The sequence below is a fragment of the Euleptes europaea genome, chromosome 19, assembly GCF_029931775.1.
Source record: "Euleptes europaea isolate rEulEur1 chromosome 19, rEulEur1.hap1, whole genome shotgun sequence".
Classification (NCBI taxonomy): Eukaryota; Metazoa; Chordata; class Lepidosauria; order Squamata; family Sphaerodactylidae; genus Euleptes; species Euleptes europaea.
In genome coordinates, this window is record NC_079330.1 from 31,508,790 (window position 1) to 31,521,786 (window position 12,997).

At 52.0% G+C, this 12,997-nt stretch overlaps 1 protein-coding gene across 1 annotated transcript in view; it reads left to right on the forward strand.

Moving 5' to 3' along the window:
- Positions 1-4,954: 4,954 nt before the first annotated feature.
- The window catches only part of APPBP2 (amyloid beta precursor protein binding protein 2), a 67,162-nt gene continuing 59,119 nt past the window's right edge, over positions 4,955-12,997 (forward strand). The window contains exon 1 of the mRNA XM_056865119.1: positions 4,955-5,101. Coding sequence (XP_056721097.1) covers positions 4,961-5,101 — 141 coding nt within the window. The 5' untranslated portion in view covers positions 4,955-4,960. The remainder of the gene's footprint in view (positions 5,102-12,997) is intronic.

The window sequence follows — 12,997 nt, forward strand, 5'->3', positions numbered from 1 at the left end:
GGACGGACACAGGGTCTGGTTCAGGAGACGGCCGCTTCACGTGTTCACACAGTTTTGCAGAAGGTCCCAGGTTCAATCCCCGGCATCTCCCGTCAAAGGGACTAGGGGTGAAAGACCCCCGCCTGAGACCCTGGCCCGCCGGTCTGAGTGGACAACCCTGACTTGGACGGACCCAGGGTCTGGTTCAGGAGAAGGCCGCTTCACGTGTTCACACAGTTTTGCAGAAGGTCCCAGGTTCAATCCCCAGCATCTCCCGTCAAACGGACGAGGGGTGAAAGACCCCCGCCTGAGACCCTGGCCCACCGGTCTGAGTGGACAACCGTGACTTGGACGGACCCAGGGTCTGGTTCAGGAGAAGGCCGCTTCACGTGTTCACACAGTTTTGCAGAAGGTCCCAGGTTCAATCCCCGGCATCTCCTGTCAAAGGGACTAGGGGTGAAAGACCCCCGCCTGAGACCCTGGCCCACCGGTCTGAGTGGACAACCCTGACTTGGACGGACCCAGGGTCTGGTTCAGGAGAAGGCCGCTTCACGTGTTCACACAGTTTTGCAGAAGGTCCCAGGTTCAATCCCCGGCATCTCCCGTCAAAGGGACTAGGGGTGAAAGACCCCCACCTGAGACCCTGGCCCGCCAGTCTGAGTGGACAACCCTGATTTTGATGGACCAAGGGTCTGGTTCAGGAGAAGGCCGCTTCACGTGTTCACACAGTTTTGCAGAAGGTCCCAGGTTCAATCCCCGGCATCTCCCGTCAAAGGGACCAAGGGTGAAAGACCCCCGCCTGAGACCCTGGCCCACCGGTCTGAGTGGACAACCCTGACTTGGACGGACCCAGGGTCTGGTTCAGGAGAAGGCCGCTTCACGTGTTCACACAATTTTGCAGAAGGTCCCAGGTTCAATCCCCGGCATCTCCCGTCAAAGGGACTAGGGGTGAAAGACCCCCGCCTGAGACCCTGGCCCGCCGGTCTGAGTGGACAACCCTGACTTGGACGGACCCAGGGTCTGGTTCAGGAGAAGGCCGCTTCACGTGTTCACACAGTTTTGCAGAAGGTCCCAGGTTCAATCCCCGGCATCTCCCGTCAAAGGGACTAGGGGTGAAAGACCCCCGCCTGAGACCCTGGCCCGCCGGTCTGAGTGGACAACCCTGACTGGGACGGACCCAGGGCCTGGTTCAGGAGAAGGCCGCTTCACGTGTTCACACAGTTTTGCAGAAGGTCCCAGGTTCAGTCCCCGGCATCTCCAGTTAAAATGCCCAGGCAAGTAGGTGATGTGAAAGACCCCCGCCTGAGACCCTGGCCCGCCGGTCTGAGTGGACAACCCTGACTGGGACGGACCCAGGGTCTGGTTCAGGAGACGGCCGCTTCACGGGTTCACACTGTTTTGCAGAAGGTCCCAGGTTCAATCCCCGGCATCTCCCGTCAAAGGGACGAGGGGTGAAAGACCCCCGCCTGAGACCCTGGCCCACCGGTCTGAGTGGACAACCCTGACTTGGATGGACCCAGGGTCTAGTTCAGGAGAAGGCCGCTTCACGTGTTCACACAGTTTTGCAGAAGGTCCCAGGTTCAATCCCCGGCATCTCCCGTCAAAGGGACTAGGGGTGAAAGACCCCCGCCTGAGACCCTGGCCCGCCGGTCTGAGTGGACAACCCTGACTTGGACGGACCCAGGGTCTGGTTCAGGAGAAGGCCGCTTCACGTGTTCACACAGTTTTGCAGAAGGTCCCAGGTTCAATCCCCGGCATCTCCCGTCAAAGGGACTAGGGGTGAAAGACCCCCGCCTGAGACCCTGGCCCGCCGGTCTGAGTGGACAACCCTGACTTGGACGGACCCAGGGTCTGGTTCAGGAGAAGGCCGCTTCACGTGTTCACACAGTTTTGCAGAAGGTCCCAGGTTTAATCCCCGGCATCTCCCGTCAAAGGGACGAGGGGTGAAAGACCCCCGCCTGAGACCCTGGCCCGCCAGTCTGAGTGGACAACCCTGATTTTGATGGACCAAGGGTCTGGTTCAGGAGAAGGCCGCTTCACGTGTTCACACAGTTTTGCAGAAGGTCCCAGGTTCAATCCCCGGCATCTCCCGTCAAAGGGACCAAGGGTGAAAGACCCCCGCCTGAGACCCTGGCCCACCGGTCTGAGTGGACAACCCTGACTTGGACGGACCCAGGGTCTGGTTCAGGAGAAGGCCGCTTCACGTGTTCACACAATTTTGCAGAAGGTCCCAGGTTCAATCCCCGGCATCTCCCGTCAAAGGGACTAGGGGTGAAAGACCCCCGCCTGAGACCCTGGCCCGCCGGTCTGAGTGGACAACCCTGACTTGGACGGACCCAGGGTCTGGTTCAGGAGAAGGCCGCTTCACGTGTTCACACAGTTTTGCAGAAGGTCCCAGGTTCAATCCCCGGCATCTCCCGTCAAAGGGACTAGTGGTGAAAGACCCCCGCCTGAGACCCTGGCCCGCCGGTCTGAGTGGACAACCCTGACTGGGACGGACCCAGGGCCTGGTTCAGGAGAAGGCCGCTTCACGTGTTCACACAGTTTTGCAGAAGGTCCCAGGTTCAGTCCCCGGCATCTCCAGTTAAAAGGCCCAGGCAAGTAGGTGATGTGAAAGACCCCCGCCTGAGACCCTGGCCCGCCGGTCTGAGTGGACAACCCTGACTGGGACGGACCCAGGGTCTGGTTCAGGAGACGGCCGCTTCACGGGTTCACACTGTTTTGCAGAAGGTCCCAGGTTCAATCCCCGGCATCTCCCGTCATAGGAGTGAAAGACCCCCGCCTGAGACCCTGGCCCACCGGTCTGAGTGGACAACCCTGACTTGGATGGACCCAGGGTGTAGTTCAGGAGAAGGCCGCTTCACGTGTTCACACAGTTTTGCAGAAGGTCCCAGGTTCAGTCCCCGGCATCTCCAGTTAAAAGGCCCAGGCAAGTAGGTGATGTGAAAGACCCCCGCCTGAGACCCTGGCCCGCCGGTCTGAGTGGACAACCCTGACTGGGACGGACCCAGGGTCTGGTTCAGGAGACGGCCGCTTCACGTGTTCACACAGTTTTGCAGAAGGTCCCAGGTTCAATCCCCGGCATCTCCCGTCAAAGGGACTAGGGGTGAAAGACCCCCGCCTGAGACCCTGGCCCGCCGGTCTGAGTGGACAACCCTGACTGGGACGGACCCAGGGCCTGGTTCAGGAGAAGGCCGCTTCACGTGTTCACACAGTTTTGCAGAAGGTCCCAGGTTCAGTCCCCGGCATCTCCAGTTAAAAGGCCCAGGCAAGTAGGTGATGTGAAAGACCCCTGCCTGAGACCCTGGCCCGCCGGTCTGAGTGGACAACCCTGACTGGGACGGACCCAGGGTCTGGTTCAGGAGACGGCCGCTTCACGGGTTCACACTGTTTTGCAGAAGGTCCCAGGTTCAATCCCCGGCATCTCCCGTCAAAGGGACTAGGGGTGAAAGACCCCCGCCTGAGACCCTGGCCCGCCGGTCTGAGTGGACAACCCTGACTGGGACGGACCCAGGGTCTAGTTCAGGAGAAGGCCGCTTCACGTGTTCACACAGTTTTGCAGAAGGTCCCAGGTTCAGTCCCCGGCATCTCCAGTTAAAAGGCCCAGGCAAGTAGGTGATGTGAAAGACCCCCGCCTGAGACCCTGGCCCGCCGGTCTGAGTGGACAACCCTGACTGGGACGGACCCAGGGCCTGGTTCAGGAGAAGGCCGCTTCACGTGTTCACACAGTTTTGCAGAAGGTCCCAGGTTCAGTCCCCGGCATGTCCAGTTAAAAGGCCCAGGCAAGTAGGTGATGTGAAAGACCCCCGCCTGAGACCCTGGCCCGCCGGTCTGAGTGGACAACCCTGACTGGGACGGACCCAGGGTCTGGTTCAGGAGACGGCCGCTTCACGGGTTCACACTGTTTTGCAGAAGGTCCCAGGTTCAATCCCCAGCATCTCCCGTCAAAGGGACTAGGGGTGAAAGACCCCCGCCTGAGACCCTGGCCCACCGGTCTGAGTGGACAACCCTGACTTGGATGGACCCAGGGTCTAGTTCAGGAGAAGGCCGCTTCACGTGTTCACACAGTTTTGCAGAAGGTCCCAGGTTCATTCCCCGGCATCTCCAGTTAAAAGGCCCAGGCAAGTAGGTGATGTGAAAGACCCCCGCCTGAGACCCTGGCCCGCCGGTCTGAGTGGACAACCCTGACTGGGACGGACCCAGGGTCTGGTTCAGGAGACGGCCGCTTCACGGGTTCACATTGTTTTGCAGAAGGTCCCAGGTTCAATCCCCGGCATCTCCCGTCAAAGGGACTAGGGGTGAAAGACCCCCGCCTGAGACCCTGGCCCACCGGTCTGAGTGGACAACCCTGACTTGGATGGACCCAGGGTCTAGTTCAGGAGAAGGCCGCTTCACGTGTTCACACAGTTTTGCAGAAGGTCCCAGGTTCAGTCCCCGGCATCTCCAGTTAAAAGGCCCAGGCAAGTAGGTGATGTGAAAGACCCCCGCCTGAGACCCTGGCCCGCCGGTCTGAGTGGACAACCCTGACTGGGACGGACCCAGGGCCTGGTTCAGGAGAAGGCCGCTTCACGCGTGAGCGTTCCTGAGGAGAAGGAGGCTCGCGGCCTCCCTCCCTCCCTCCCTCCCTCGTCCCCCTCAGGGCTCCGCCGCCTCCCTCCCTCCCGCCGAGGCGGCCGATGGCGCCCCCAGCGGCTCTCTCTCTCTCTCTCTCTCTCTCCCGCCCGTCCGGCCAGGCCTCCTCAGCCCGGGGAGCGCCGGGGCGGCTGTTGGCTGGCTGGCTGGCTGGGGCGGAGCGAGGGCGCGCGGTCGGTCGGTCGGTGGGAGCAGGAGGGCTGATGCAGGCAGGCAGGCCCCGCGGCAGGCCCGAGCTGCGCTGAGGCGAGGCCGGGGGTGAGGGAGAGTGGGGGAGGGGCTGGCGGGCGGGCGGCTCGGCGGGCCTCCCTCCCTCCCTCCCTCCTCGAGCCCTCTCGGCTCACGCAAGATGGCGGCGGTGGAGCTGGAGTGGGTGCCCGAGACGCTCTACAACACCGCCATCTCGGCCGTGGTCGACAGCTACGGCCGGGCGCGCCGCAGGGACATCCGCTCCCTGCCCGAGAACATCCAGTTCGACGTCTATTACAAGGTGAGGAGGGGGACGAGGAGGAGGAGGAGGAGGCCTGGGCCCGGGCAAGCCAGGCCGAGGGTGCTGGTGGCGGCGGCGATGAGGGGGGACGACGACGACGACGACGAGAGGAGGAAACCCCCGTGTATGAACGTGGGGATGGGGCCTCGAGGTCCCCCTTTTAAAGGGCGCCCCCCCCAAGCTTGGTCTTGCATGGCTGCGAAGCGCTTTCTCCCCCCACACACACTTCCCCCCCTACACTTCCCCCCCCCTTTGCAGCCCCCTGTAGAGAAGGCCCCCGCCTAGACCCTGCAGGGCTTTATTTCTAGGATGGAAGCTGCGCTGCCCCTTCTGTGCAACCCCCGCTGCAGGGAAAAAGGCCCTTTCCCCCAGAAGCTCATGTCGCCTGCTGTCATCCCCCCCCCCCGCCTTTCTCACTTGGAGCCCTTCCCATGGCGAATTAATTGTCCATCGGGGTTACTTTGCCCTTTTTTTAAAAAGCCCGACCCCCATTTCTCTTTTCTTTACCCCCTTTCGTTTTGGAATTTGCCCCCCCCCCTGCAGTCTGTGTTGCCTTCCGTCCCCCTTGTCTGCGAAAGTAATCCCCCCCACCCCTTACACACACACACACACACACACACTGTAGAAACCACCACTCCAAACTACCTTACTGTTTTGGTCTACCTTGTATTCCCCCCCACTGAATATTAACTTTTTTTTAAATATTTTTTTTATTGCATTGGAGGTCATTTTACATCTCCATACCTTTATAATTACACTTTACACTTTCCTTCTTCCAATACAAATTTCCCCCTTTCCCTCCCCCCGCGGACCAATCCATAATATCACATTTTCATATTTTCAGCCCTGAGCATAGCCTTTTTCGTTTTACTAAAGTCTCTTCGTTGGCTTCTCCTCTTTTCACCCAATTAACGTATGGGTTCCACTTAGTCTTCAGTTCCATTTCTTCTGTTTCTCCCATCGTCTGTTGTTTTAAGTATCCCAATACATCTGTTTGCACATATTCGAACACATAATTATTCCACCTGAATATTAACTGTCCTCTTTTCTTCACACACACCCAGCTGTAAAACTTGCTCCCTGGAAGCTTTTTCCCTTTCGCCATCCAGGAGGGGCTTCCCACCCCTTGAGAAATTTGGGCCCCCTCAAAATATATTTTACACTTCCTTTCTCTTATTTTTTTGCAATCCTCCCTGGCACCAGCCTTTTCAAGTTTCCTTTTACCAAGACCACGGTCACACAGCCGGGATAACCTACAAGAACCAATGAACTCTGACCGTGAAAGCCTTCGACAATATTCCTTTTACCCGTTTGCTTGCATCCCTTATGCTAAGCTTTGCCCCCTCAGAATTTATTTTAACCTTTATATACTTTCCTCCTGAGTGTGCAAAATACAAACCCATTTCTTTGGCAACTCCCTCCACCCATTGCACACACAGTCCAATAATTACAGAATATGTTCCCTCCAAATCTGTTCAGTCTTGTCTTTGCATCGCAGACACCCTAAAAAGCAGTTCCTTTAGTTACAAAGATAGGAGTTTTGGGGGTGGGGGGTTGATCCTAAGTGGCAAATCACCTTTCTGCTCTCCCTGCTGGCCATCTTCATTGCAGGGCTGGCAAATTGTTCCAAATACGCATTTAGCACGTTTTGTGTGTGTTCTCTGAGAGGGGCAGGATGATGTACAGTTGTGATCTTGGATGATACTGTCCTCACGTGCATGGAGAATGCAGGGTTATCGGCCGTGGAATTGGGGTGCTCTTTACAAATTAAGGAGGGCTTTTTTCCTCCCTCAGGCTTTGACCAGGGGCTGTGTAGATGGGGTGTTTACCTTCAGACATTCACTTAACACAGAAAAATGTAGCTTTTGTTTTTCTAAAATTATTGCCTCTGTTCCTTTGATTGCTGTGTCTGCTTTTTTGCTATCTGGATAAACATTCCGAATGAGCCTTTGGAAACCTCAGAACTGCCGACTTTGCTGACCTGCGTGCACATCTGTCTCGCCTTGATATTTTCCTAGGGATGTTTGTTATTTCATAGGTTGCTGTGAGTTGGATGTGATTGAATTCATCCTCAGACATGAAGCTTACTGTTGTGCAGCATTTCAATCATTCACATTGTGCTGTGCTGTTTATCCAGCCTTCTACAAAAATGAGAGTGGTTTAAAAGAGGGTCAACCCTCTCTTGTGGTCTAGAGGGCTGCCAGTATGCGGGCCTTTTTGTTTTGTTTTTTGAGAAGACAGAGCAGTGACTGATTTTATTAACCTTGAAATGCTTGTTTGAATGTACATGTTTTTCTATATGTCTGCCTTAAAGGATGTCTCAGATAGGAGGGACTCTCCCCTTCCCCCATTTATATTAAACATTGACCTAGTATAGAAGGGCAATGAAATGTAATGTGATCCATTGAGGTCACTTCCAGATGCCCTCTATAAGGGAAAAAAAGACATCTTTTGCCAGCGAGTAGGGATAGGCAAAGTGTTGGTTCAGAGGAAGGGGCCCTCCCACGCTCAAAAGAATCTTTAAACATCTAGCACAGTCTCCAGGAAAGTGGTATGTTTTCCAGAAATGTCTCTATGCGCTAAAGACTGAAATCGTTGCTCAGTGGGATAGAGCTGCACTAGTTCGAAAAGGGAGGATGAACTCGATTTGGGTGGGGGAGGTTGGAATCTGTGTGTCTGAGGAAGACTAGAGAGGAAATTGTCCCTATGCTAGCTGAAAACTGCGAATAATACCTTGTTTACTTGGTTTGCTGAGGTGAGGAAAGCGAGAAAAACACACATTTTACACGCTCTTTAATAGTTATTGTGAATGCTAAATAAGCGTTTTGATGACTTCCATTGCTTTAATGTATATTATTATACTGTTGGAATATCTGAGCAGTGCATCTCTCCTGGTTGGAGGTAGTACGGTAGGTTGGATTCTGTTTAGTGCAAGACTAGATGGATGAACCAGCCTGGTGTAGTGGTTAGAGGATTGGACCGCTATCCAGGAGACTCTGGTTTGAAACCTTACTGTGTCATGGAGGCTTGCTGGGTGACCTTGAGCCAGTCATTCATTCTTAGCCTAACCTACCTCATAAGGTTGTTGTGAGAATAAACTGCCGGAGGGGAGATTAAAGTTTAAATCCCCCTGTGTCCCCATTGGGGAGAAAAGTGAAGTATACATATCTAAATAAACCTGTCCCTTTGGGGTTCGACTGGATGACCTTCTGGTTCCCTTATATTAACTTACTTGAGGTTGACTCAGCCTTCCATCCTTCTGAGGTCAGGAAAATGAGTACCTAGCTGCTGGAAGTAAAGTGTAGATGACTGGGGAAGGCAATGGCAAACACCATCTGCCTAGTAAACGTCAGGATGTGACTTCACCCCATGGGTCAGTAATGACCTGGTGCTTGCACATGGGACTACCTTTACCTTTATTAGAGATATATATCTCCTTTTTTTTAATGATCAGGGTGCCCTTAAATGTATATCCAAGTTCTGGTGTCATCCAGGAGAAAATGCCAGCTTTGGAGAAAGGAGACCTGATCATAGCTCATATCATAACAGTGTCCTTGACCAAGCCCTGTTGTTAAAATGGATATAATAATAAAGTAATGATTATCAGTTGCTTTTCATGTTCATGGCCTTCTACCAAGATTTTCTGTGTGAGTGGTTCAGTGCTTCTCTTAGACCTTACTGACTGCGGAAGTAGAGCACCATTGCAAACTCTGTCACTGCAGTGCTAAAAGCAGGTACACCAGTGTAAAGGTTTATACTTTGGGGCCTTATTGTGCTGTTACATGAAAGCTTGATATGGCCATATCCTGAAACATGGCAAAGAAGTGTCTAGTTAATGTAGCTGAAAATGACACATAATATTCACTTGATTTTCAGAGACTTCTGGGTGTAATTTTGCTTTTGAGAACAGAATTCCATCCAACACCCTGTTTCACCAAAAATCTCTTCTAAATTGTTTTCTAAAGGACATCAGGAGAGGTGATAGCCTGACCTTTTCTGAGAGATAGTTTGAGCACTTGAGGGCTACAAGAAAGTACCTGTGAATGGGGCTAGGGCAGGCCTCATACCCTTGTGCAACTGTGGAGCCAGTAGAAGTTGCTGAGAAGAATGCACAGCTTCCTGCAGAGAGTGACATGGGTCCCAGGGAAGGTAAATAGAGCCCTGAACCATTTTGCAGTGCAGGTGTTCAATAACGGGTTTAATGTGCTCAGTTAGCTGATTCCAGTTGAAAGATGGGCCACGGAGATGGCTTCGGAGATGTCTTTAAGGGCAGCCTCACTTAGAGCTTGTTACAGTAATCAAGCCTAAGGGTTGCAGTAGCATGGATCAACTTGGCTGAGTCAACTGAGTGTAGGGAATTTCCAAGCCACATGCAACTTGGGGAGGGGGGAGCACTCTTAGTCACCAAGCTGACCTGTTTCTCCAGCAGCAACACTGGATCAAGAAGGGGCCCCAATTTTTTCAGTGTGCAAGAAAGAAAATCCATCTGAAGTAGTATAATTTCACTGTAGAACAGGGGTGTCAAACACAAGGCTCGTGGGCCGGATGCGGCCCTTTGAGAGCTCTTATCTGGCCAGCTGAAGCAGCCATCTGGCCACTCTCAATCTGAGCTGGTGAGCCATGGCTCGACCCGACCAAGTAACATTTATGTCATATCTGGCCCTTGTAACAACTGAGTTTGACACCCCTGCCCTAGAACATCGGAGGGTTTCCTTTTAAAATTATCTGTAATAGTCTGTCCTTAGTATTCATAGTGTGATAGCTGCTTCATGGACCCTTGCAGATGGAAAAGTATTTTAAAACAATTAGGTTCCTGAGGGTTAACCCAACATACAAGACAACAGTGTTACCCAGCCTGTGTGTTTGAGGCAGGGTGCGCCATAGCTCAAATAGTGTTAAGGTGACCAGGCATTTGAAGCTGTTTTGGTAGTGAAGCATGTAAATTACAGTGGCATGCAGTACAGACATTCAAATGAACTGTGGGGTTTTTTTTTTTGGTTTGTGAGATGTTTCTGATAAAGTCACTTAGTTGTCTGCTAGAAGATCCAGTTCCTAGACAGGGATGTTTTGGTGGATTCAGATTGTTTCCGCAGAGACTGCTGAACATAATGCTGGACTGTTAAAGAACTGGTTGTAGTCCTCCAGGTGCTCATATATTGTGAAGTTTTGCTGAAATGTATTGCACATGCTGCCTCGGTATTCTTAATATTAAGGATACTTTGTTTTCCGTTTATATTTGCTTTTTACATTCTTAATGCATACAGTAGCCTGTGGTAGAGATCCATACTAGAGGGGTGTTGTGCTGTTTTACCACAAGGTTGTACGTGAAGCCATTTGAATATTGGGGAGGGAAAGTGTGAGTTTGGTGTAGAGCAGGGGTGTCGAGCTCAATTGTTAAGAGGGCCGGATATGACATAAATGTCACTTGGTCGGGCCGTGCCATGCCTCGCCAGCCCAGATTGGGAGGGGGGGAGAGGCTGCCTCCGGCTTGCCAGCCCAGATTGAAAGTGGGGTGGGGGTGGCTGCCTCAGGTGGCTCACAGGTCAGGTAAGAGCTCTCAAGGGGCTGGATCTGGCCCTCGGACCTTATGTTGGACACCTCTGGTGTAGAGGCTGGAGTTTAGTGTTTGGGGAGACCTGGATTCAGATAAAGCTGGCATGGTGATCTTCGCTTAGATGAAGTGTCCTGCACAAACTGGATGTGGTAGTCTGAAAATCTCCAAGGAGTTCCATTGAGTATGACTCCAGCTGCCCCCTCCCCCCAAAATCTAGCTTGTATTAAGTATTTCTCTTTGGCGGTGAAGAAATAGAACAGCAGCAACCTGGGGTAAAATACAAGGGAGAATTGCATTTGTTTAATGTTTCACCCATTATATTTCCTTCAGTTTCCCATTCAGTCAAGCAGGGTTAAAAATTCCCCCAACAGGCCCAGCATATACACAGCCAATTTAAAAAAATACAAATATGAATGCTCCATTAACACAGAGGAGTAACCTGCCTTATTAAGGTTGAAGATTGCAGATTGAAAATGAAGTTTATCATTTTTAAAATCATGTTCTCCCCTCTTCTCTGGGTCAATTTGACCCCACTATCTGGGTGACATCTGTCACAAGCTGGGCTCATACATAACATAAAATCACAATATATTTTAATTATAATTAGTTTGTGAAACTAAGACTTGGCTCACGGTCATCCAAATCCTGGTTTGTCTTGACAAATTCTGGTTTGGTTCTTCAGTGCAAAGACCCAGCTGGTGTCCCAGACTGCATTGCAGTAAGGGCAACGCCAGGGAGCCAGCCAGGATACCCACACTCATTCCTCATACAAAACTGTAGCTAAGACAAACCATCCTCAAACCATGGCATCTGAAACGGGTTTGTCGAAGGCTTTCACGGTCACTGTCCTTCAGTGTTACTCCTCTGAAGATGCCTGCCACAGCTGCTGGAAAGAAAATACCAAGACCACGGTTACACAGCCCGGATAACCTACAAGAACCAATGAACCTGGTTTGTTTGTTACCAGTCATAGTGGGGTGACCTGCATTCAGATAATCATATTATCCATCGTTAAAAGCTTTGGTTTCCTGTGACAGCCTAACAGCCCATTCCTCACCTTGAGGGCTGAAAGTGCTTAGGAGAAGCACAGGGGCCCATGCTGGCATCCGTGCCCCCTGCGCCGGCACCCTTGCCACTTACGTCGCCCAGAGTGGCACAGATGCCGATGTTGGGACGTGCGCTCTCCTCTCGGCGCTGCTGCGGCAGTACAGCCTTGCGCCGGCATCCTGACAGTGCACTTCTGTGTGCCATCCTCCTGGGGGGTGTTCCCGGTCCGGTCCAGGGGAGGATCCACCTTCAGGCGGCTTCCTAAGCCCTTTCAGGCAGGGAACACCCCCTTTTCCCTTACCTAAAAAGATGGATTATCCCCGAGGAACTCAGTGGAGTGGTTCCATGGGCCTCAAAGGTAAGGGCAGGGTTTTTCCTTCATGGGGGGGGGGGCTGAAACCTTCCTTGGAGGCAGCTGCCTCCAGCCACCAGAGCAGCCCCTTCCCTCAGGAATGGGCTGTAATTTATCCTGCAGTATGGGGGCGGGGGCGGAGACAGATGGGACAGCTCCAAAGAAGGAAAACTGGAGACAAATGATTTTTTAAAAGTGCACCGTGCAAGTGAAAATGGGACATTTCATTTGCTGGTGAAATTGTCAGATATAGGGCTACTCCAGCTTCTTGTCTGCAGAATTCTGATTTTTAAAAGTTTTTTCTGTTGTCTGCAGAGGATTATTGACAAGAATGCATTGTTAACCAAGCATGATTCTATGCATTCTCATTTCCCCCAAACTCACCCATGGGAGAAAGGTTTATGAGGCGTTGTGGTTTTCAGTATCATGCACAAGTGCATCCTTAATGTTAGTGCTTAAACCAATTTTGCTGGGTGGGGGTTAACTACTTTATCTGGGGTGGGGGTGCACAGTCTCCAACAGATAAAAATGTGTGCCCCAGTTTGCAGCATGTTCTCCTAAATTATTGATTTGTGTTATTTTCAGAGGAAATATAATGGCTCTGTCTGCATAATACTTCAGTTCTGTTTGTCACACCATTTTCCTGTGTGTTCTTCAGGATTCCTTCAAAGAGGCAGCCTCCCTGTCATAGAGTATGCGTTGCTGCATATCCTGTCATGTGCGAAAATTATGTATTGCTATATCTAATATTAAAGCTGCAAAACTAGGCCACCCACAGACAAGGTACAGGTTTCTGAACACTTGAGGCTCTCTAGATCTGCAGAAAAATGTGATGATGTTGTAAATTAATAAAAAATAATAGTAAAAAAAAACTTAAAGATGACTGAGCCTGCTTATTGTCCTGGAAGGCTGCTTCCACATGGTTTTTTTTTTACCCCCATGG